The sequence below is a fragment of the Engystomops pustulosus genome, chromosome 5 (assembly GCF_040894005.1).
Source record: "Engystomops pustulosus chromosome 5, aEngPut4.maternal, whole genome shotgun sequence".
Taxonomy (NCBI): Eukaryota; Metazoa; Chordata; class Amphibia; order Anura; family Leptodactylidae; genus Engystomops; species Engystomops pustulosus.
In genome coordinates, this window is record NC_092415.1 from 84,749,156 (window position 1) to 84,772,695 (window position 23,540).

The window sequence follows — 23,540 nt, forward strand, 5'->3', positions numbered from 1 at the left end:
CCACAGCAGATCCCACCCTCACTAATTAAATGTCCACAGCAGAGAATCTATTAATGAAATGTCCACATTAGAGCTCCCCTTTAAAGAAATGTCTACAACAGAGAACCCCTTTAGGCCGCGGTCACACGATGCGCCTGACGCATGCGTTGCAAGGCGCACGTTTGGCGCGTGCGTTTGACGCATGCTTCAAGAGCGCATGCGTTACTGTGACGCATGCGTCTTTCTTGCGTTTGCATTGCCAACCCCCAATTGCAAGCCATGGACACCTGTGTAGCAATATATAAGTGCAAACGCAGGTCCGTTTTTTTGTGGTGTTTGTGTTTGATGGTGGTGTCTAATGATGGAGCAATATACTGGGCCAAGCAGAGATATTATCATGGGATGTGGTGCTGTTATTCTTGGACTTGCAGCGCGTCGTCGCAGGCTTCGCAAATTGGTATTTTTCTTTCACTTTTACATTTTGTTTATTTTTTCTAGAACTGCTTTGGAAGTTATTTTTTAATCTTCTTTTAAAGGAACAAAGTCAGCGCCATTTGAGAAGACGATTATGGGTTCATCCTTTGTTGCAAGGACGGGATAGCCACGGACAGTTTTTTCAATTGTTTGTTGAATTACGCAGGTATATATATATATATATTTAAAATGTTTCTTACATTATCCTGGTTTAGTAAATACCTGTATATCTGTGGACCAGCGTCTAAGCTATGTTCCGTATTTGTCAACAAAATGGACAACCATATTGACTCCAGTCTAAGGTGTGGGTGGGAAATGCATTGGTCACAGCACCACTTCAGAATATAGCCAACAAGGCAACAGAAGTATACAGGCAGGTCAATTCTTTTTTAAATGATGTTACATTATATACTCACCCCTTTGGCAGCCCCGATGCTCTGCGTGGCTCCATGAGTTTGACGTGGCTGATCTTCTTTCTTCCACACGGCTCCTCCTATTTTTTTGGACTTCTGTATTCTGTTGCATAGATGCAGGCAGGCACATACTATGATGCCGCTGATTAATAAGTCATATTATGCAACAGCTGGCAGATAACTATGCCGCCTGTTACAGAACACCAAATACAGAGGAGTGGATACGGGCAATACAGAAGAGTACCCGTGCACACATTGTTGATCCATGTTTTTAATTGCGGCTGTTGTTGTGAAAGTATCCTTATTTTTTATTTTAACCTACATGTTTTTTTTTTTGTTTTTTTTGGACCCCCGTTTTTTTTTTATTTTCAAAGAAGCAAAAAAAAAGCTGGCTTATTTTAAGAATTGTATTGGTTTTATGTATGTGTGCATTTTATTAAGTGCTTTATAGTTAAATATTTATTAAAAAAGTTATCTCTTCTTTGTCTCATAGGTATCCTAATAAATTTCAGGAATATTGCCGTTTAAGTATAGAGCAATATGACTTTTTGCTTGGCCTTATTAAGCAGCAAATAACATTCCAATCTACTGTGATGAGGCAAGCAATATCTCCTGAACAACGTCTACTTGTAACGTTAAGGTTTGTTTTTTTTAATTTTTTAACCTGTAAAAAAGAAATTATTACACCAAAGTGATATCTTTGTTTCTTTCTTTCAATAAAGGTTCCTGGCCACAGGGGAGAGCTATCACTCCATGCAGCATCAGTTTCGGATAGGGAAAAGTACATTGTGCAAGATCATTCCACATACTTGCGCGGTGATATGGGCTGCTTTGCAGCCTCGCTGCATGCCTTTTCCCACCACAAACTATTTTCAAGCCATCTCGAAAGGTTTTGAGGAAAAGACGGATTTCCCAAATTGTCTTGGAGCAATTGATGGGAAGCATATCCGTGTGATACAGCCACCTCATTCAGGGACTCTTTTTTTCAATTATAAAAAATATTTTTCAATTGTCTTACTTGCCATTGCGGACAGTGACAGTAATTTTATTGCCATTGAAACTGGTTCGTATGGCAGCACAAATGATTCGAGAATACTCGAAACCAGTGCAATGGCAAGACAGCTTCTTCAAAAACATATTAATATTCCTCCGGCCAAAGCACTTACTGGGAGCTCCACAATTCTCCCCCATGTCTTTGTGGCCGACGAGGCATTTGGTCTCCGCACTCACTTATTGAGACCATACTGTAAGCGGGGTTTGACAAATATGAAACGGATTTATAATGCCCGTTTATCTCGAGCCCGCAAGACTGTTGAGTGCGCTTTTGGCATATTAAGTGGGCAATGGCGTTTACTTAAAGCAGCTATATGCCTAAGTGTAGAAAATGTAGACACAGTTGTGAAGGCATGCTGTGTTCTGCATAATTTCAGTCGAATTGGTATGTCTCCACATGCACTGCTTGACGTTGGCAATGATGTCAACCTTGCAAATACAATAGACCAATGCAATTGCCGTGCTTTATCTGGATGGCGCACAAGAGATGAATTTCTCAAATATTTTAATAGTGAGCACGGGGCAGTTGCTTGGCAGTATGATGCCATTTAATTTTTTTTTTTATATTTTTCATTTACTGTATCTGCATTTCATTATTTTGATGGTTGTAATAAAATCTAATTTTTCTTTATTTTGGGCTTATGTGGTTTAACAATGTTCAATGATTCTAAAAACAACTCTTTTTTTTTTTTATTTTTTATTTTATAATGCACTGAAACATTAACCTCTTTTTTTTTTTTTTTTTTTTTTAAAATATCCAAAAGGCTATATTTGTAAAACCAAATTTAGAAAAATACAAAAAAAAAGGTGTTTAAGATTTCAAACACAATATGATCCATTGGATCTCTTTGAAAATTTAAAGTAAATTTTTCAAAAAACCAAAATGGTTAAAACTCATTGCATAAAATTGGATTATGCTTAAACCCAGCAAGTAAGGCCGTGGTCACACGTTCCGGTATCTGTCCTTTCATAATGCAACATTAGCGCACAGGGGACGGTCCTTTCCCTTTGTAAAAATGCATTTTGAGGTATACTTCTGCAAATGACATATTGATCACATGCTTTTGCATGGAAAGGCTTGTAAGTATTGTCAAAGGTCCGCCCCCTGTGCACCAGCATTTCATTATGACTGGACCAATAAAGCCACTGACACATGTTCTGCTTGGAGCCAGTTTTAAATGTAACACAAGCCCAAGGTGTCCGCACTGTGACAAATGGCATATGTGCTTACAGGGATATGCATGTGACAAATAGACACATTGCATGTGTCTCTATATAAATGCATATGTGCATGGGCAGAGGCTAACCACATTTTCACTTGGGTTGCATTATAAACGGACTGTTTGAGCAACATCTGCCTGTATTGTAATGGCTTGACTATAGAAACTTAAAACTTGGATAACAGTTAAACGGAAACTGTAACAATAAAGACTGCTAATTGCGTCGTGTAAGGTCATGGGGTTCATTTGGACTATGTGTTGGTGAAAATGAAAATGTTGAGGCTGGCAATGCAGTTACTGTCTGCAACTCTTCATGTAGCCTTTGCTGTCTCCATGGGCTTGAATCAGAAAGCAGCATTTGAAGATAGGAACTATTTGGATCCTCGGAATATGATGTGCTTGGCAATGCATGAGTTTGTGTAGTTTCTGTTTGGGTACATGTTTGTTTTTTTGGAGGTGATGCAACAAGACTAGTAGTTGGACTAGTTTCAAATGGTTGTGTGGTTGTTGTTTTTGGACACAATAAGTCTTTTAAATTGTTGACCAAAATATCAATACTAGGCAAAATATCACAATTGTCAAACAGTTCCACCACAGTCATGACATAAGCAATAAATAAATTGCGTTTCCCAGCTGGGAAGCGTCTGCATTGGCCCGCTACAACAACACCCAACCCATCATACATGTCTTGTGACCCTGCACGACGCATCATGTTTACCGCCTCATGTTCAATAGCACTTATTGGATCTGACTGCACACGTGCTGCCCTTCTTCGAGTTTGCCTGGTGTTGATGGGTGGTGGTTCTGGTGGAGAGTCATCAATTTCCACGTTTGTTTGTGAATCTGTACCATGTGCATCTTCAACCAAAGATGTGTGGCTCTGCTCCATTGTTTGGTCATCAGTATCGAGATGTTCGTGTGCTTGTCCTCTTGTTTTTTTTGGAATGTTTCCTTGAGTCCTTTTTTTTTTTTTTTTTAAAAAAAAAAGAAAATAGAGTATAATTGTATGGTAAAAGATCATAATAAGATGCAGTAATTTCATTGTACATTCAAAAATGAAACAAAGTAAAATAATCTTATAATTAAATTTATACTTGAGAGGATCAATCCAAAAAATGCTAGAGTGCTTGTATTGAATAACAAACAACATTGAAGTCAAATGGATACACGAGCTTTTTGTAATGAATAAACACATTGAAAGAACCGTAATCTGCACACATTGCAGATGTTACCTACATCTGCTAACTTATCCAAAGTCATGCAAAGTTATGCATGTGTGTATACCATAAAATTATCAGTTGTTTGTAACATTGGCAATGTGTTGTATTCTGTGTTTTTTCACTGTGTTCTTCAATTCAATGATCCTGTGTTTAATAATTTATTTGTATTCATATCTTTGCTTCTCTGTGTTTACATAATAAACTGATAAATCTCAAGCTGGGGAAATACTCGTCCAAGCACTGAGCCATTCACAGTATGGCAATACTTGAAAGACCATCAAGCTTTGCCTTTTTTTTTTTTTTTCTTTTCTTTACAGAAATTTACTTAACCTTTTTCAATACATGAATACAAGATGATCTTATTTCTAAAATAAACTTACGGCCGAAGAGTACGAGTTGGTAAGAGAAAAAGTAATTCCTCAAAATGTTGATATGGCCTTTTGTGAGACGGGGAGGAGCCACTCTTTTCATTTATTGCAACTTCTCGTCTGAAGCGATCCCTACATGACCGCCACCTCGTGCGAACCTGCTCTTCTATTTTAAATGATAATTATTTTCTGTTATTATATTTAATTTATTAATAAAAAAAATAAAAACATAAATTTGTTGCACTTACCCATTTTCCACTGTTCACGTGGTTCCATCTCCTCCCAATCGCTGGTTAATTCCTTGCATATTTGAATCCATGCCTGACTTCTTTTGCTTTTGCTGGCATAATGTTTGTGTTGTAAGTCCCATAGCATTGGTCTTTCCTTCACCTATGTATGAGCACACATTTTTTAAAAAAATTTTTACAATGCAAATTGTTTTAATGTTGTAAATAAAAACTATACATTTTAAATTTGTAAATGTGGATTTATGTCAAACATCTTTTTTCTTTTCATTGTGATATTTTGAATGTTTCTTTAATGGCCATTTTTTAAAAATTAAATTTTTAATAAACTTTGTACTATTTAAAAAACGTTGAAATTGTATTCGAGCATTTTTTTTTTTTTTAAGTTCAAACTGAAAAATCGAATTGGCAAAATTTTTTTATAAAAATATATGTGGATGAAAATATAAGCCGTGACCAGTAGTTTAAAACAAAAAAAAATCGTTAACCAATTGTCTCCAGTGTAAGCCCAGGGTGTAGTATACAGCCAGCCACATACAGTATACAGGCAGCCCCCATGTAGTATACAGCCTGGACACCCTATTTTTTAAACAAGACATAACTCAACAATTTATATTCACTCTCTGTTGAGCCCAATCCACGCCACGGCTCCCGGCGGATTCTTCTCTCTTCTGTAGATGGCTGCAGGCCGTAGCACAATACAATGCAGCCCTGTTGACACTGATGACTTCATCAGTGGCAACAGCGCTGCATCATAGTGTGCAACGGCCTTCAGATTGCATGGACGCAACTATGCCAGCTAGAGAAGAGAGAAGATAGAGAATGAAGCACAGGGAGCCGCAATGGGGATCATAAGCCGCAATCAACATTGTGGACAATGGATGTTTTTTACAGAATTTTTTAAATAAAGACTATTGGATAAGCAAAGATGAGCTATTTTTGATTTATTTTGCATTTTAAAAGTAGGCATATACACAAGCATATACAGTATATAGCCTGCGCGCACCATGGAGTATGTAGCTACATGCACACTGCCTTAGGACGTGTTGACACATTCAGCTAACCATCCGTTAATAATGCTATGCTAGTGCACAGGGGGCGGTCCAAGTTCAAAATAGACATGCATTTCTGTTGAAAACAATGTGACCAATAGTTCAATTTCTTGATTCACAATGGAGATTTTTGAGAAATTTGGGGCCAAAGCCGGCACCCTGTGTGCAAGCGTTTCACTATGAACGGGCGGAGAGTGGAATGTGTATCCATGCCCATATGCTACATTTAATAAAAATTAAGATGGACGTATATACGGCCATTAAATGTTCAACATACATTCAAATGGCATCAAGTCTTCCAACGGTAGCAGTACTGTGCATCACACGTTGTGCTTCGTACCCCGTCCAAAGATTTGACATGTGCAATATTTATGCTGCAAATGACACTTTGAAACATATATACCTATAGAGAGGGTCAAGGCTGAGCAGCACTCACCTCCTCCTCCTCCTCTCCCCCGCAAAGTGCACAACATGTTATGGAGTGTGAGGGCGCATTCAGACAATGCATTGTGTAGTGCGTTGGGTTGCGTTTTGATCAATCACATGCTAAGGATACATTGTGGCAGATTTACTTAACCGGCCCATTTGCGATCCATCGGGGCATTCTCTGCGCTTGATTCTGGTCCGGCAGGGATTTATTAAGGTAGTTCCGCCGCCGTCCACCAGGTGGCACTGCTGCACTGAAAAGCATCGGAATGCTCTTCAATACACCAAGGCCGGCTGAGTGAAGGTAAGCGCAAGCTCCAAAAATGATTTTCTGTTTTAAAATGCATTTTTTTTTCAAAATACGTTGGGTTTTCATTCATCCACGCCCCTCGATTTCCATTGCGCGCGTGCAAGCGCAAATGCACCACAATCAGATCGCGTGTGCAAAATAACCCATGGCAATACAGGGAAAATCTGAACAGATCTTATAAATTCTGGTAAGACGTTGGGAAAACACAAATTGTGCCCTTAGTAAATGAACCACATTGTGTCAAAAAAAAACAACACAACATAACACAAGGCATCATCTGAATGCACACGTGTATATACACTGCCAGGCCGCCGTGTTATAAAGCATATTTTAAATGTTAGAAACACATTAGTTTAAAAATTTAGTAAAGAAAAAAGTAAACTCAACAGCAAAGTCACATAAAAAGATTTTAAAGGACAATGCATACAGCATTTACCCCTGCCCCACCACCAAAAAAAAAAAGGTGCTATAGGGAATTAAAGCAAGAATGAGAGACACAGAAAAAGTAAAAAAAACTTACAAGAGAAATGACATGTGAGGCATCAAGATCCGAGCGAACACCAGATGCCATACTGGCAAGTGCACCCTGACACAAATACCACAAGAAATGAAATGCCAACTTTGCAAAAATGTAAACAGCGGGAAAAACATCATGAAAAAGCAGACAGAACCGGTACTGAACGTCAGGCGCATCCGTCAAACGCACACAGAGCTAAACAACGTTCACTGACAACACGCCAGACGCATGCGTCCAGCAACAATATGAAAAACGCAACTGGACGCAAAAACACATGCGCTAAGCGCATAGAAACGCAAGGACGAAACGGAAAGAAAGAAAAGCCATTGATAACCATAGAAAAAAAAAAGGATGCGTCCGTCAAAAAGACGTAGGACGCATGCGTCAGGCGCATCGTGTGACCGCGGCCTTAATGAAATGTCCAATATTCACAGCACAACCCCCTTTTAAAGGAAACCTAGCTACACTGATGCAGGATCATATCTTGGTTAATCCCTGAATTGAATGGTTTTGCCCTGCCACTTGCTCAGGTATGCCCAGTGCTAGCACCGGCCCTTGTAGCATTGATCAGACCCCCTAGAGTTAAAGTACCCTATTAAAAAAAATCTAAAAGTTAAATGTCCACCCTTTCCCTAGAAGTGATATAAAAAGAAATAAACATTAGAAATCATAAACATGTTAGGTATCTTTGTGTCCCAATCTATCAATATATAAAAGCAGTTATTCCAGCCTTTTCTTTTGTCATTTTACAACTCTTAAAAATTTAAATATGGCACCCTTAATAGCTACATATACCAGTTTGAAAAAGATATTAGCATCAGAATATGGCAAAATGAAATTTTATTTGCACAAATAATTTTTTTTACAGAGGACCTGTCACCCTAAAAAAACGCTCTAAAGTAAGGAGCTCCGAGCGCTACCCCATTATTAGCAGTGATAAACTGCTAGCTTTTTCAGAACCTTCCTATAAGGCTAGCAGACACTGCACTGCCATACCATGAGAACGCTGAACCGCTTATTCATGAGGGGGTGGTCTGAGGCACTGAGAATATGGCAGTGCAGTGTCTGCCAGCTTTATTGCTGCTAATAATGGGGTAGCGCTATGAGCTGCTTACTTTAGAGTGAAAGGTCCTTTAAAACCTATATAAAGTAAAGCATAATGGGAAGGTGTCATTTGGAGCACACAAGGAAAGCCATAAAAATACAAGGCACAAGAAAATGGCCCAAAAGCGTTTTTTCCATCAAGTTCACTGCATTTGGAATTTTATCCCACTTTACAGTACTCCGCACGGAAAATCCAATAGCAAGGACAAACACTAAAACAAGCTCTTATATAAAGCTCTGTACACAGAAAAATAAAAAAAAGTTTAAAGAAGTGGAGAAAAAATTTTGCAAAAAAACGAAAAAGGGCCTTGTTTTGGAACTTTTTCATTTTTATGGCACCAAAAAAACAGGAGCCGTGGAAATGATACATCCCTCCTGTGCGCACAAAGCGCTACTCTGCAGCCGAGCACGCCATTCATTAGGGCGGCTGTGACTGTGATCGGACATCACTGAGCGCACACGGTAACGCATCAGAACATATCCTTGTCATGTCGTCCACATATCGCAGCGTTCTGGTACTATAGCTCGGGCTCCCTCCCTTATCCATCTAGAGCGCCATCTACAGGTTCCTTCGCGTTACCAGCAGCGGATGAGATTGTGTGAGGAACACAGGAAGCACATGGCGGCTCTGTCATATTACCCGGCACATGTTAGTACCTGGGAGCAGTAAGATGGCGGGCGAGCAGGAGCAGCTGGACAGGTAGTGTATATAGTGCGGTATTGCGCAGCGGTAACGCACTATACATGGTAAGAGGGGCATAGACGTCCAGACCACACCTGGGATAGGAGATAAACATTACATATCTTTGGGGGTGCAGCTCCCCCTCATAGACCGTGCTGCACACATGGAACTGTGTAGCCAGTGCCTGAGCTGTTATAGATACTAATATTCTACTGTGGAAGGCTGGGCACCTTCTATGTACTGTACACGTGACGGTTATCTTTTCATCTTTCTTCTGACAGAGGAGGAAACAAAAGTTTTCATGTGTAACTTGCAAGTCCAGCCAATTTTGGGTTGATCTCTTCCCACGTGCATTTGAAGTCCTGTTATCTACAGAACATATTATACTTCCTAGTGACACTAGTTATTGTTTTGTGTATTGTAATGGGAAGCTGGAAAAATTCCAAATGTGGCAAAAGACACAGTTACATACACAGTGGTCCAAATGACAAAAGTAAAAAACGGCAAAGTGTATTAACATAATACACATTCAGGGCATGTTCCCTTTAGGTATATTTTAATCCTTTTGTAGGCGTAAAATCAATGTAGGATAGGGCTACACATGATTTATACCATGGAGATATAAATATAATGCGATGGAAACTAGGCACTAACAGAGGTCGCATTAACGCCTCACCACGCGTCATAGAGACATGATGAGACGCAATTACCCCCCAAAATAATTGCAGTGTGTAAAAGTACGTGTGGCAATTATTTCCTGTTTCGCACAGGCCGCTCAGCAGGACACGTGATATAGTCATCCATGTCAGCGGCATACTGGAGAGACCCGGAGCGAGAGCGCCGGCCCCGGGGAAGACATGTGGGCTGCGGGGCTCCCTGTCTGTTCTGCAGCAGCCAATATGATGCAGGAGAGCAGTGCTACGGGAGTACACCGCCGACACTGTACACTGCACTCTTATGTATTGTGCGCGCTTGCGTGTGTAGCGGGCGAGCCGGGTGCGCGCTTGCGTGTGTAGCGGGCGAGCCGGGTGCGCGCTTGCGTGTGTAGCGGGCGAGCCGGGTGCGCGCTTGCGTGTGTAGCGGGCGAGCCGGGTGCGCGCTTGCGTGTGTAGCGGGCGAGCCGGGTGCGCGCTTGCGTGTGTAGCGGGCGAGCCGGGTGCGCGCTTGCGTGTGTAGCGGGCGAGCCGGGTGCGCGCTTGCGTGTGTAGCGGGCGAGCCGGGTGCGCGCTTGCGTGTGTAGCGGGCGAGCCGGGTGCGCGCTTGCGTGTGTAGCGGGCGAGCCGGGTGCGCGCTTGCGTGTGTAGCGGGCGAGCCGGGTGCGCGCTTGCGTGTGTAGCGGGCGAGCCGGGTGCGCGCTTGCGTGTGTAGCGGGCGAGCCGGGTGCGCGCTTGCGTGTGTAGCGGGCGAGCCGGGTGCGCGCTTGCGTGTGTAGCGGGCGAGCCGGGTGCGCGCTTGCGTGTGTAGCGGGCGAGCCGGGTGCGCGCTTGCGTGTGTAGCGGGCGAGCCGGGTGCGCGCTTGCGTGTGTAGCGGGCGAGCCGGGTGCGCGCTTGCGTGTGTAGCGGGCGAGCCGGGTGCGCGCTTGCGTGTGTAGCGGGCGAGCCGGGTGCGCGCTTGCGTGTGTAGCGGGCGAGCCGGGTGCGCGCTTGCGTGTGTAGCGGGCGAGCCGGGTGCGCGCTTGCGTGTGTAGCGGGCGAGCCGGGTGCTCGCTTGCGTGTGTAGCGGGCGAGCCGGGTGCTCGCTTGCGTGTGTAGCGGGCGAGCCGGGTGCTCGCTTGCGTGTGTAGCGGGCGAGCCGGGTGCTCGCTTGCGTGTGAAGCGGGCGAGCCGGGTGCTCGCTTGCGTGTGTAGCGGGCGAGCCGGGTGCTCGCTTGCGTGTGTAGCGGGCGAGCCGGGTGCTCGCTTGCGTGTGTAGCGGGCGAGCCGGGTGCTCGCTTGCGTGTGTAGCGGGCGAGCCGGGTGCTCGCTTGCGTGTGTAGCGGGCGAGCCGGGTGCTCGCTTGCGTGTGTAGCGGGCGAGCCGGGTGCTCGCTTGCGTGTGTAGCGGGCGAGCCGGGTGCTCGCTTGCGTGTGTAGCGGGCGAGCCGGGTGCTCGCTTGCGTGTGTAGCGGGCGAGCCGGGTGCTCGCTTGCGTGTGTAGCGGGCGAGCCGGGTGCTCGCTTGCGTGTGTAGCGGGCGAGCCGGGTGCTCGCTTGCGTGTGTAGCGGGCGAGCCGGGTGCTCGCTTGCGTGTGTAGCGGGCGAGCCGGGTGCTCGCTTGCGTGTGTAGCGGGCGAGCCGGGTGCTCGCTTGCGTGTGTAGCGGGCGAGCCGGGTGCTCGCTTGCGTGTGTAGCGGGCGAGCCGGGTGCTCGCTTGCGTGTGTAGCGGGCGAGCCGGGTGCTCGCTTGCGTGTGTAGCGGGCGAGCCGTGAAGATGATTTTCATGTATATATAGCGTCTGTTAACATTATATACAGCTAGGAGTTTAATATTTGTATTACAGAAAAATTTTATGCTCCTCCTTGGCTAAAAATACTCCCCCAAAATAGTAAGAGGAGTATTATTACCCTTCTGTAAAAATGTTAGTGCGACCTCTGGGCACAAAGCAGTAGGATATTTCTACTTTAGATTGCTAAAATATCAAGCAATCCTGCAACCAATATTCCATTATAAAGGTGGACAGTGTTGTCCTGATATAGCTATGTATGCATCCTCGTAGGTCCTATTGTCTTACTAATTGTCTCCTTCCTATCATAGCAACGAAATGGAAAGCTATGAACAGTTCCTTCAGAGAAAAGAAGAGCTTGCTTCTCAGCAACAGAATGAAGAGTATAGTGAAGAAGAGGATGAAGATGATGAAGATGGATGGGACTGGGAAAATGACAGCTCAAATATTACCAAATATTATGCATCTTCTAGAAGGTGTAACCCCCAGGTAAATTATGCAGACTGTTTTATTCTGCTTTGTACCTGTTCAGTATACCAGTGGATGTGTTCTTACTGTTGGCTACAGGAGAAATATACCTTACCACATTACACTTGAGAGAGAGGTATGATTACCTTCAGTTAATACGGAGGCCATTGCTTTTTATTAGTAGGTAGTGATCTGTTGAAACAGCAGCTTGACCATAAGTCATCCAAAGACTATAGAAGCAAAGAGATTTTCTGTATAATCCAAAGATTTTTTTTTTTTTTTGCAGCTTACAATTTTATTAAAGTTTACACATTTACAAATAATAAAACATATAGGAAAAATACAGTGATCAAAAAGACCATGCAGGGTCCACAACTGTAAATTAAAACAAGACAAGGAGGATACCAGATGCACTTAACAATGTAGTAATGGGTGGGTATACATTACATCTAATAGAACCCATGAGTAAGGACACAGGTATATAAAGAAAGGTATTGCAATCCAATAACCATTATAACTGTGAGGTATTCAAAAAGCAGTAACCTAGCATGTTGATATTTTCGGAACCAGCAATACCCAATGTGTTAATGATTTTTACTGTTTATATTTATATTTTTTTTCTAGGGAAAGGGGGGTGATTTGAATTTTAAGGGTTTTTTATTTTTCTTCCTTTTTCTTAATTTTTACTTTAACCCTTGGTCTGATCGATTCTACCATATGCTGCCATACTACAGTGTGGCAGTATATGGGGATTTTCCTCCTCATTCATTACAATGTGCAAATCACCCATTGTAATCAATGGGTTAAAACGAGACAGCCCCAGGTCTTCGGAAGACCCGAGGCTGTCATGGCAACCGATTGCTGCTCCCCAATGACATCACGCCACCATCTTTTAAAAGCCGCCGGCAAAGCGGTGATTGGGACACCACCCGTCATCGGTGCTAGCACTTATAGTGGGTGTTACCGGTAAGTCTTTGCTGCAATATGCAGCAAAGACTTACTGGCTATGAAGAGGGCTCAGCCCGTGAGCCCGCACCCGACGTGCACCGTACTATTACGGTGCGCATTGTTAAGGGATTAAGAAGAATTTAAGATATTCATTACTACATCCAACATTGACCACACCTCATAGAACTTCTCCATGCGGTTATTTGAAGAGGCTGTTAAGTACTCCATCATGCCTTAGTCCTGGATAAAATTATAGAAGTCTAGAGAGGATGGGGGGACGTCTTTTCCCAAAAAAGCAATATAAGTGCAGGTAATAAATGTAGAAAAAGCTTTGCTCTGGTTTTACCCAAACCTGCAGGTGGGGAGACATAATAGAAAGACCGTGGGGTTTAGGTTTATATCGGCATGGAGGTTTCTTCCCAAAGTAGTTTGTACCTGTTTCCAATAGGAGACTATTAGACGGCAGTCCCAGAAAATATGAAAAAGGGAACCTCCTGTTATCAGGAATCACCAGGTTAAGTTTTGTAATAGATCAGAGGTAAATATATGATAAATATATGGATAGCTAGAGGCTGCAGTTGAGAATTAAGGAGAGGCAAACTTCAGATTGTCCATGGTAGCAGTGAATGGTGACGTGAACACACATGTGGCATCACTGCTCTGTTCACATGGGGCTCTTGGATATGACAGTTCTAGTGACTGGCTTCTGCATTATATTGAGTTTGCTATGTATGTCATGCAGTTTGTTCCAAAACTACACCGATTTTTAAACTGTATTACAATTGTACATTTTCTTTATATTCCTTGGAACAATAGGTTGCAACTGTAGTATCTGCCATTTTTATTCTCAGCAATTTTTGTATTCTTGCAGGCTAACAAACAAGAAATGAAAAACAGTTCTTCTAAGACCTATACAGCTACAGACAAAGTTTTACAGAAGTATGAGAACAAAATTAATCTAGGTATGATTTTGCTTTTTGTATATAATTTGGTCACAGGTTGGCACAATCATGTGTGAATATGAGTAGTCTAGATTTTCATTCTCTGCTATACAGTCAAGAGCAAAGGTTGCATTACCGCCTATACAAGTGTCATAGATGGCTGTACAGTATGTCTCGCTCCTTAAAGAGGACATGTCGTCCCACCAAATATGCCCCCCATAATCCTCTCCCCAGTCTTTTTCTATATATGCCAAGTTTATTTTAATTTATGTTGGGAAAGCTGGTTGTAAGAGACCTGACCTCTTATCAAATAAGAGGTCGGATCCTCGTATCCCCTGGGCTGGCAGTCAGCTTTATTCATGAGGGGACCCGCCGACACTAAGCCACCATCCTTGGCCCCTCCCCCCCCCCTGTCAGTGCAGACCTGTAAGAGTAGCAAGCAGCATCGAATATATAAAAATATATATAAAAAGAGATCAAAAGGCCACACAGTCCTCAAAATGATAGCATTAAAAACGTCATCAAAAGTCGCAAAAAACGACACCACCCACAGCTCCGTGCACTGAAGTATGAAAAAGTTATTAGTGCCAGAACATGGCAATATGAAGATTTTTTTTTTTTTTTTTTACAGAAGCTTTTAATTTTTTAAATGTATGAAAACATTATAAAACTTATACAAATTTGGTATCCTCGTGATTGTACTGAACCAAACAATAAAGTAGACGTGATTTGGGGAGCTCAATGAAAGCTGTAAAATCCAAGAATACGGCGCAAGTGCGTTGTTTCATAATTTCCACTGCATTCAGAATTTGGAATGATAAATACCATATATACTCGAGTATAAGCCTAGTTTTTCAGCACAAAATTTGTTCTCAAAAACCCTAACTCGGCTTATACTCAAGTCAAGAAAATAAATGGTCAAATCTCACCTTTTCGAAGTCACCCGTTGGTCCTATGCTTGTTTCGATGCTCTGGTGCCGCTGCGGGTCCTTCAGATCCTCTTCGGGTTTTTCCGCTCCTCTTCGGGTCCCCTCGCGATGCCGGCAGCTCACAAACAATGACGTCGGCAAGCAGTTGACGTAATTCTGTGTGGAGGCCGGGCCCGAAGAGGACCGAAGGACCCGAGGCACCGGCGACAGACTGGGCAGTCTATATACTACATGGGGCTGGCAGGCTATATACTACAGGGGTCTTTCTGGCTATATACTGTGACCAATGCATTTCCCACCCTCGGCTTATACTCGAGTCAATAGGTTTTCCCAGTTTTTTGTGTTGAAATTAGGGGGTCTCGTCTTATACTCGAGTAAATACCATCACGGTACCATCACTATGAAGTGCATTTTGTTACGCAGAAAACAAGCCTAAACAGAGCTCTTCACATGGAAAAATAAAAAAGTTACAGATTTTTGAAGGTGGGGAGATAAGAGGCAGAGGCACTGAATGCCAGGGAATGTAGACTTGCCGTTACCTCTAGCGCCACCGCACAGAACCTGCTCCTGTCTTCACTCCTTGCCTATGCTCAAACACAGCATGTACTGCATTCCTTCTCTCTGATTGGTGGTGCAGTGGTCACATGCTCAGCATCGCACCACAAGAAATCCTGGTTTTGAACAGTTTTGCCACATTTAAAAACGAAAAGGGACCGAAATTTCGATCCACACTAACAGTGGAGACCTCCCAAAGCAGATGTATTTTACTGTCTTATTTCTGTCATAAACAAATTGACAAAATTTACCCCAATGACCGAATACTTTTGTCGGGATAAGCCATATTTATTTTTAATTGGCTTAAGTCCATAAGTACCTTTTAAGTGCATAACCAGTGTTACACATTTCATATTTTGTAGGTAAACTGTCTCTTTCCGATTCTGTTATGAACAAAGTCACAGAAAAATCCAGACAAAAGGAATCCGGACAGTAAGTATACATCTTTACCTTTTACTCAAAGCTTAAATGTAAAGTTGCTGACAAAAATGGTGTTAGCACAGCTGGAGAGAGCCTTTGACAACAATTCCAACGATACCTGTATCATGCTGCCAATGAAGCCAAAACAGCACAGTATGCTTGTAAATCACTGAAGGTCCTTTGCATCCCACTAAGTACTTTCAAATGATGCAGGATAGCATGTTTATAATTGGCAGACCTGAAGCATGTGATGAGTCACATGCTTGTGACATCACTACAGGTCCTACAGCCCCTCTCAACAATCCTCCTGTTGTCTCTAGCTGTAATCTACGGGTTCCCACGGCAAATGGAAATTAGCTTGGTGAGGTAAAACCTCTGCTAGCTGCTAAACAGTTTCAGATGGCTAATTAGAGTAAATTAGAGAATTGCTTATTTTTGGTTCGTGCAGAGTTAATGCTCTTTCACATTGGCATTGTTCTACCAAGTTCGTGGTTCAGTAATTTCAATGGATGCCTCACAAAACCATTGATTTATATGGGCATTTTCATATTGGCTTGTATTTTCACTGCTCCATTGTCCATGGAAAAAAAATTAATGAAACTTGTCAAAATAATGTTTTATTGTGGACACAGAGATAAAACAGATTAATCGCAGAAACAAAATGGAAGAAAGACAGACGCAACAGAGAAAAAATATAATGGAGGCGCCACTGAAGCTAAGCACCAACGCCAATGTGAAAGAGCCATTGGGCAAAAGTTTTTATGCTTTACAGTTCTGTACTTTAATTGATCTCCAGGTTCTTGAATTCGGGGGTCATTCCCAGACATTTATATAATATCCACTCCAGATAAATTTCTAAATATGAAAAACTAATTATAGTAATTGTACATAGAAGTCCAAACACCTGTGGAGCAGCAGCTAAGGACATTTCAGTTTCCTATTCACAGAAAATCTATGGCTTTGCTAGGTAATGAGAGTCATTTGCCATCTCTATTAAAGGGGTTGGCCGCTTTAACCCCTAGGCCCACCTGGACGTTATAATACGTCCCGGTGGCTAGATACTTAGCGCACAAGGACGCAATATAACGTCCTGCTACTGGCACCGGCTCACGAATTAAACCGGTACCAGAAGCAGCCAATGTCAGCTGTCTAGTACAGCTGACAGAGCGCTGTAACAACCGCGTTCGAAACCGACTCCGATCATGGGTGTTAACCCCTTACACGCCGCGGTCATGCATGACCACGGCGTGTAAGGGTGTTTCTGCTATGGATCCTATTCTGGGCAGCCCCAAAGTCTGCCTAATTCTCCGGGGCTGCCCGATGTCCCTGACACTCAGACCCCTTCTGGATCTGACTGTAAACTGTCTGAGCATGTGCCTGCACACTCAGACAGTTTACACTGCTCTACAATGTAAAAGTATTGTAGAGCAGTGTATTGGATTTGAACCAGCGATCAGAGCATCACTGGTTCAAGTTCAACTATGTATAAGTAAAAAAAAGGGAAAAACACAAAAGTTAACACATTAGAATAAATAAAAAATAAATACATTAAAATGTCACTATCCCATAAAAACACTTAATAAACTATAAAAAAAACACACAAAAAAAGCCACATATTTGGTATTGCCGCGTCCGTAACAATCTATATAATAAAACAGAATCGTTACTGGACCTGCACGGTAAACGCCAGGGGAAAAAAAGGAAAAGACGTTCCGAAAAAAGATAATTTTTAATTAATGCCTTTAAAAAAATGCTCTAAAAAGTGATTTGAAAAAGTTACGTACTCTAAAATAAGACCACTAAAAAGAACAACTCTTCTCGCAAAAAATAAGCCCCTAACCAGATTTGTCAGCCGAAAAATAAAAAAGTTATGCATATGAAAAAATGGTGATGCTAAAATGAACAAAATTTTCTCCAAATTAGTTTTTATTCAGTAAAATTGAATAAAATACACAAGACCCCACATATTTGGTATCGCTACGTCCGTGACAATCTGCATAATAAAGCAGAATCGTTATTGGACCCGCAAAGTGAACCTCGTAAAAAACAACCTCAAACTCTATCTGAACAAAGATGATTTTTAATTAATACCCTTTAAAAAATGCTCTAAAAAGTGATTTAAAAAGTTACACACTCTTAAATGAGACCACTTAAAAGAACAATCCTTCTTGCAAAAAATAAGCCCTTAACCAGATTTGTAAGCTGAAAAATAAAAAAGTTATGCATATGAAAGTCGGTGATGCTAAAATTTACATTTTTGACAAATTACTTTCTATTCAGTAAAAATCGGAAAAAGAAATAAAAAAAAAAAACTATATAAATGAGGTCTTTTCTTAATCGTGGTGGCCCATAGAATAAAAATAATATACTATTTTTATGGTATGGTAAATGGCCCAAAAAAACTGCAAAAAAAGTTCCTAAAAATTGATGATTTTTATTTCCTCAACCAACAAAGAGTTAATAAAATCTTACCAATTAGCTATAGATGCCCCAAAATTATGTACCGGAAAAGTGCATCTCATGTGGCAAAAAAGTAAGCCCCTATAGCAGTGATGGCGAACCTTTTAGAGACCGAGTGCCCAAACTACAACAAAGACCCACTTATTTATCGCAAAGTGCCAACACAGAAATTCTATTTGTGATTTATACTCCCTTCTCTGTCACAGTTTTCATTGATACCAGCACCTGAGGACACCAATAAAGCAGAAAATAGTCCCAGGTAGAGCTGTCACTTTAAAATATCTCTGTGCACAGCAAGTCCTGGGCTGTCTGGGACTGCAGGAAGATACCTGGAGTCATCTCTGCTGATGGCCTGAGTGCCCACAGAAAGGGCTCTGAGTGCCACCTCTGGCACCAGTGCCATAGGTTCGCCATCACTGCCCTATAGGTTCACAATAAAAAAAACAAAAAAATTATAGCCTGTACAATGTGACATGGCAAATCTGATCTGCATGGCGCCTCCTTCCCTTCTATACCCGGCCGTGCGCCCATACAGCAGGTTACCACCACATATGGGGTATCGGTGTACTCGGGAGAAATTGGGTATCAAACTTTGTAGAGCCTTTTTTCATTTAATCCATTACAAATGTTTAATTTTCCACCTAAAATGAGTGTATTGTCAAAAAATATTACAATTTGTAGACCACACCTCCATTTTGTTTTAACCCCTATAAAACACAAAGGGTTAACGAACTTCTTAAAAGTGGTTTTTCATACGTTGAGGTGTGTTGTTTCCATAATGGGGTAATTTACGAGTCTAGCTATTATTTAGGTCTCTCAAAGTAAATTAGAAGTTGAGCAGGTCCACCTAAATATTTGTTTTGGTGATTTTCCCAAAAATGTGAAAAATGATGCCTAAATTCTGAGCCCAATAACATTCTAGTAAAATATGTGGAATCTTAAAACTATGCCAACATAAAGCAGACATTTAGGAAATGTAAGTTATGAATTTATTTGGGTGCTTTGACTATCTGCATCAAAAGTAGAGAATTTAGAACGTTGAAAATAAAGAATTTTATTTAGTTTTTTTTTCATAACTAAACACAAAAATCATCCAAATTTTTAAACTCATTTGAAGTACAATGCGTCATGAGAAAACAGTCTCAAAATCCACTGGATATCTCATAGCGTTCCAAAGCTATAACCACTTATAGTGACACAGGTCAGATTTGAAAAATGGGGCCGCGTCCTTAAGGCCAAAAAAGGCTGAGTCCCGTAGGGGTTAGGCTACATTCACACGAACGTATGGAGGACGTATATACGGCCGATATACGGCCCCCATACACTCCTATGGGCGCACGGCACCCTACGGGAGCGGTACGGTGCAGCACACGTGCGGCACCGTACCGTTCCGTACCCGGGAAAAAGATAGGACATGTCCTATCTTTTCCCGTAATACGGCGCCGTGCGCCATAGGTTGCTATGGAGAGGGGCGGGGGTGAGCTGCGCTCACCTCCTCCTCCTCCTCTCCCCGTACACTGCCGTTGCCCGCTACGGTACGGTACGGGCGGGCAACGGCAGTGTGAATATAGCCTTAAGCACATTCCAGCAAATAATGTTATAACGAGCTGCGCACCTGTGTGACGTCACATGACCATGGACCGCTGTTTACTGAGCAGGACAGCAGAGATATAGAAAACAATAAGGAAGTGATACAGAAAGTAAATAGGAAAATTGTATAACTTTTCATTACTCAAACATTATTAATTATTTGCTGGAAAAAGCTTAAAGGGGTTATGCCACGAAACAATTGACTGTCAAAGAGGTTAAAATATTTCAAAAATCTATTTGTAATGGTTACCTGGAAGTAAAATGCTTGTTCAGCCTCTATTCTGCTCCACACAGAAGCAGATGTGGGAGGGGCCTAGCCTGGTACATGCACAGCACTGGCCTCACCTCAGTGCTACAGTGCGCTCAGCCTTCACAGTCTCCTTCCACCTGCTGTGCTCAAATAGTCCCTGCATTACTGATCCAATAGAAGTCCAATTGAAATGTCATACGCCCCATGTTAAAAGTGCACCAAAAAAAGTTGGTGCAGTCTGTCAAAGCAGTGCAGGGGGCACCAGATTCATGAAGAACGTGCGCCAGAAATCCTGAATCTGGCTCCCCTGCACACTACATAGGACACTGCACATAGTACACATGTACTATGTATTCTCACAGCATCATGGTCGGTCAGGCTGACATGCATGGATGCATAGATAAATAGGTGACAGCTTCTCACATGTTACTGATCTTTAGCTACTTCCCTGCTAGTCAGGGACAGGACAGCAGTGTAACATGGAGGGACAGTGAATGGAGGAGAGTACAGGAGGAGGACTGCATCAGGAGAGGTCAGAGCTCAGCCTGTTACTTGTGTTATCTCTGCAGCCTCCTGTGTGACCTGACTAATGGTGGAGGGAGGAGAGGGCTGCTACATTGCTATGATCCATGTTAGGGGAGGACTCCTCTGTGCAGCAGATAGCCATGTCTGGCTGCAGTTACCTTGTATCTGCTGCTGTAGGCTCCTGTGTGACCTGACTAATGGTGGAGGGAGGAGAGGGCTGCTACATTGCTATGATCCATGTTAGGGGAGGGCAGCAGATAGCCATGTATGTCTGCAGTTACCTTGTATCTGCTGCTGGAAGCAACTGTGGAGCAGTGGAAATCACCTCATTCACTGGTGTAGACGGCTGAGCTCTCTGCCCCCATGTCTCACTTCCTATTGGCTGCAGTGTGTCAGGTGATCTCTCAGTGTGGAGTGATCTGTAGTGCAGAGCAGCTGGTGGAATGTTTGTGCGCAGACTCGGCCAGATCAGCTGTTGCTCAGGACGGGACCCAGCTACCACTAGAGGGCGCCAGCAACCAGGACAAAAGGAGTTATCTCAGTAAGCCTGCATATTTTGTAATAAGTGTAAATGGTGAAAGTACTTGTCACAATGCATTGGACCCAATTACAGCCATTTGCTATGGTGACACAACCCCTTTAAAGTGAACAACCCCTTTAAGGCAATTGCAGATTGTACAATTGACCTTCTAATTCTGGAAACAAATGATGCATAAAACATTCCTGTTGTCTATCTGCAAATCAGTGTTGTAGCCTATAGAAGTGTCCAAGGAGATACCTGACCTAATGCTTTAAATCTCAGCCAGCAGTTAATAAATATTTAACATCCCTTCTAGTGTTTGATAAAGATGAATCTATTTATTATTTATTCTTTTTCTAGGTACCGGGTTAAAGACAAATCTGATAGAGCTACTGTTGAACAGGTATGTATGAAATGCATTTGGAAAGTATATGTGTTTACACTTCCTTTCATTCAGACCTCACTTTTTTTCTTCTCTTGCCTTCACCATTCTTGAGGCAACAGTAAAGCTTCATTGCAGACACCTGTGATAACTGTTACAGCTGTTTATTGTAGCCTAAGGCTAAAGTACAATAAATTACCAATATCCAGAGGTCCGTTTGTAACTAGGGGTCGTATGTAAGTCAAATGTTCTTAAGTAGGAGACCGCCTGTATTGGTGGCATAAATTCTAAATAGGGTTGCACTGATACCAGAATGTTGAGTGCAATGCCGATACCGGAGAAGTATCGCAATACCGAAAGAAAAAAATATTATCAGAATTTAATGTTTAAGGTGCAGTCACATGGGGAGTTTACATTGCATTTAGAAACGCAATACAATTGTCAGGGGCGGAGCTCAGCCTAGTGAAAAGTATGCGATCAGTAACGATCAAGGTGAAGGCCGTCTTGGTAATGTTAATATAAAATGTATAATTTATGTTGGGTCTTATACATTTTTATTTCATCTAACTGTATTAATTGTGAAAAAAACATAATGTAGTGATATATAGAGAGATCTCTGAGAAGATCCATCTCTGTATACCAGTCCATTGAGCCTGTGTTACAGTGTAACTCTAGTCAGAAACAATCCTCCCCATCCCGACTGAGCATAAAATAATTTGATTGAATAACACAAAATAATTTAGAGACCTTGTGTCTGGGGAAGCTCTGGGATATGTTCCTGATATTTCCCTGATGATGTGGCTCCTGCTATGCCGCTGTCTGACAAATCTATATAAAGGATTCCCGATCTGACTTATCTTTACAAAGGATTCCCTGCCCGAGGACTCCTCTGAGGATTGCCTGCAGTCAGATGCTAGAAGTCATTCAGTAACGAAAATGACAGAATCTACGTATTAAACCGTTCTGAGTATGAGAGTATCGCACAAGTATAGAGGTTTTGATAAATCATGCAACTCTAATTCTGAAATGAATGTACTTGTTTTCTCAGGTTCTAGATCCAAGAACAAGGATGATTCTTTTTAAGATGCTTACGAGAGGGATCATATCAGAAATCAATGGTTGTATCAGCACAGGCAAGGAAGTAAGTTTTATTATTTTGTGGACATAAAAACTTTAATAAATTCTTAAATATTATTTGGAAAAAGATGTAGTTTGGTGTATATTCAATTACAACAATTTTATATTTGGCAATGAGTTGTTACTAATTGATGTTTTGTGGGTACAAAAATAATTTAATTATTAAATATTAATTGGAACAAGATGTAGTTATTTTGTCGTCTCGTGGATTACGACAATTTTATAGTTGGCAAGAAGTTAATAATCAGCTGTTTGGCATCATATAAATACAGTACATAGAGCTTAAAGTATTGTAAATATTCAAGTATAAGCTGTTTGCGTATAAGCCTAGGTACCTAATTTTAACACAAAAAACTGGGAAAACTTATTGACTTGAGTATAAGCTTAGGGCAGGAAAAGCATTATTCACATCCTCCACATATAGCTAGCCAGTCCCCTGCCCCCCCCCCCCTCCAATATATAGCTTGCCAGCCCACTGCCACGCAGTATATATAGCTAGCCAGGACATTAAAAAAAAACTCTCTACTCACCTTTCTGACGCCCCTCACAGGTCCTCTTTTTGCTTCCTGTTGGCGGCTGGCAGCATGTCCTTGCGTAGGTCCACGGCACACACGCTGACATCAGCTGCCTGCTGACATCATAGTGAGTGCATTGCCATCATGCAGGGCCTGGCGCTCCCATTGCACACACTATGATGTCAGCAGGCGTCAGTGTGTGCGCCTCGGAGCTGCTGCCGGCCGCTAACAGGAAGCAAGAAGAGGACCGGTGGGGGGTGGTCGTAAAGGTGAGCATTGATTTTATTTTTTTTATAGACTTGAGTATAAGTCGAGTATAGTTTTTACAGCACATTTTTTTTGTGCTGAAAAACTTATTCTTGTGTATGTGGTAGATTTATTTGTTGTCCAGTTGTGAAAGGAAGCTTTCAATGGGAG

The 23,540-nt window shown here is 42.1% G+C and overlaps 3 protein-coding genes across 3 annotated transcripts in view; 2 read left to right on the forward strand and 1 right to left on the reverse strand.

The window, feature by feature from the left end:
• The first annotated feature begins 116 nt into the window (after nt 1–116).
• LOC140133011 (uncharacterized) lies at nt 117–2,561 on the forward strand. Its single transcript, XM_072152539.1, has 3 exons — nt 117–619; nt 1,360–1,506; nt 1,589–2,561. The coding sequence occupies exons 2-3, from the start codon at nt 1,460–1,462 to the stop codon at nt 2,469–2,471; spliced, it is 930 nt and encodes a 309-aa protein (XP_072008640.1). The 5' UTR covers nt 117–619; nt 1,360–1,459; the 3' UTR covers nt 2,472–2,561.
• Nucleotides 2,562–2,804: 243 nt separating this feature from the next.
• On the reverse strand, nt 2,805–8,157 carry LOC140133013 (uncharacterized). Its single transcript, XM_072152541.1, has 4 exons — nt 7,281–8,157; nt 4,976–5,117; nt 4,740–4,893; nt 2,805–4,098 (listed from the first exon to the last, which is right to left on the reverse strand). Exons 1-4 carry the CDS (start codon nt 7,329–7,331, stop codon nt 3,354–3,356), a joined length of 1,092 nt encoding a protein of 363 aa, XP_072008642.1. The 5' UTR covers nt 7,332–8,157; the 3' UTR covers nt 2,805–3,353.
• A 763-nt stretch (nt 8,158–8,920) lies between these two features.
• The window catches only part of RIOK1 (RIO kinase 1), a 42,890-nt gene continuing 28,270 nt past the window's right edge, over nt 8,921–23,540 (forward strand). Inside the window, exons 1-6 of the mRNA XM_072152540.1 lie at nt 8,921–9,081; nt 11,795–11,972; nt 13,771–13,861; nt 15,687–15,756; nt 21,450–21,492; nt 22,520–22,612. Coding sequence (XP_072008641.1) covers nt 9,029–9,081; nt 11,795–11,972; nt 13,771–13,861; nt 15,687–15,756; nt 21,450–21,492; nt 22,520–22,612 — 528 coding nt within the window. The 5' untranslated portion in view covers nt 8,921–9,028. The remainder of the gene's footprint in view (nt 9,082–11,794; nt 11,973–13,770; nt 13,862–15,686; nt 15,757–21,449; nt 21,493–22,519; nt 22,613–23,540) is intronic.

Excerpts from the sequence above, each read along its gene's own strand:
- LOC140133013 (XM_072152541.1), bottom strand. The coding sequence starts at position 7,331 with ATGGCATCTGGTGTTCGCTCGGATCTTGATGCCTCACATGTCATTTCT. Across the intron at positions 5,118-7,280 it reads CCTCACATGTCATTTCTCTT|GTGAAGGAAAGACCAATGCT; the intron begins GTAAGTTTTTTT and ends GCTCATACATAG. Across the intron at positions 4,099-4,739 it reads CCAACTCGTACTCTTCGGCC|GACTCAAGGAAACATTCCAA; the intron begins GTAAGTTTATTT and ends AAAAAAAAAAAG.
- LOC140133011 (XM_072152539.1), top strand. The coding sequence starts at position 1,460 with ATGAGGCAAGCAATATCTCCTGAACAACGTCTACTTGTAACGTTAAG. Across the intron at positions 1,507-1,588 it reads CGTCTACTTGTAACGTTAAG|GTTCCTGGCCACAGGGGAGA; the intron begins GTTTGTTTTTTT and ends CTTTCAATAAAG.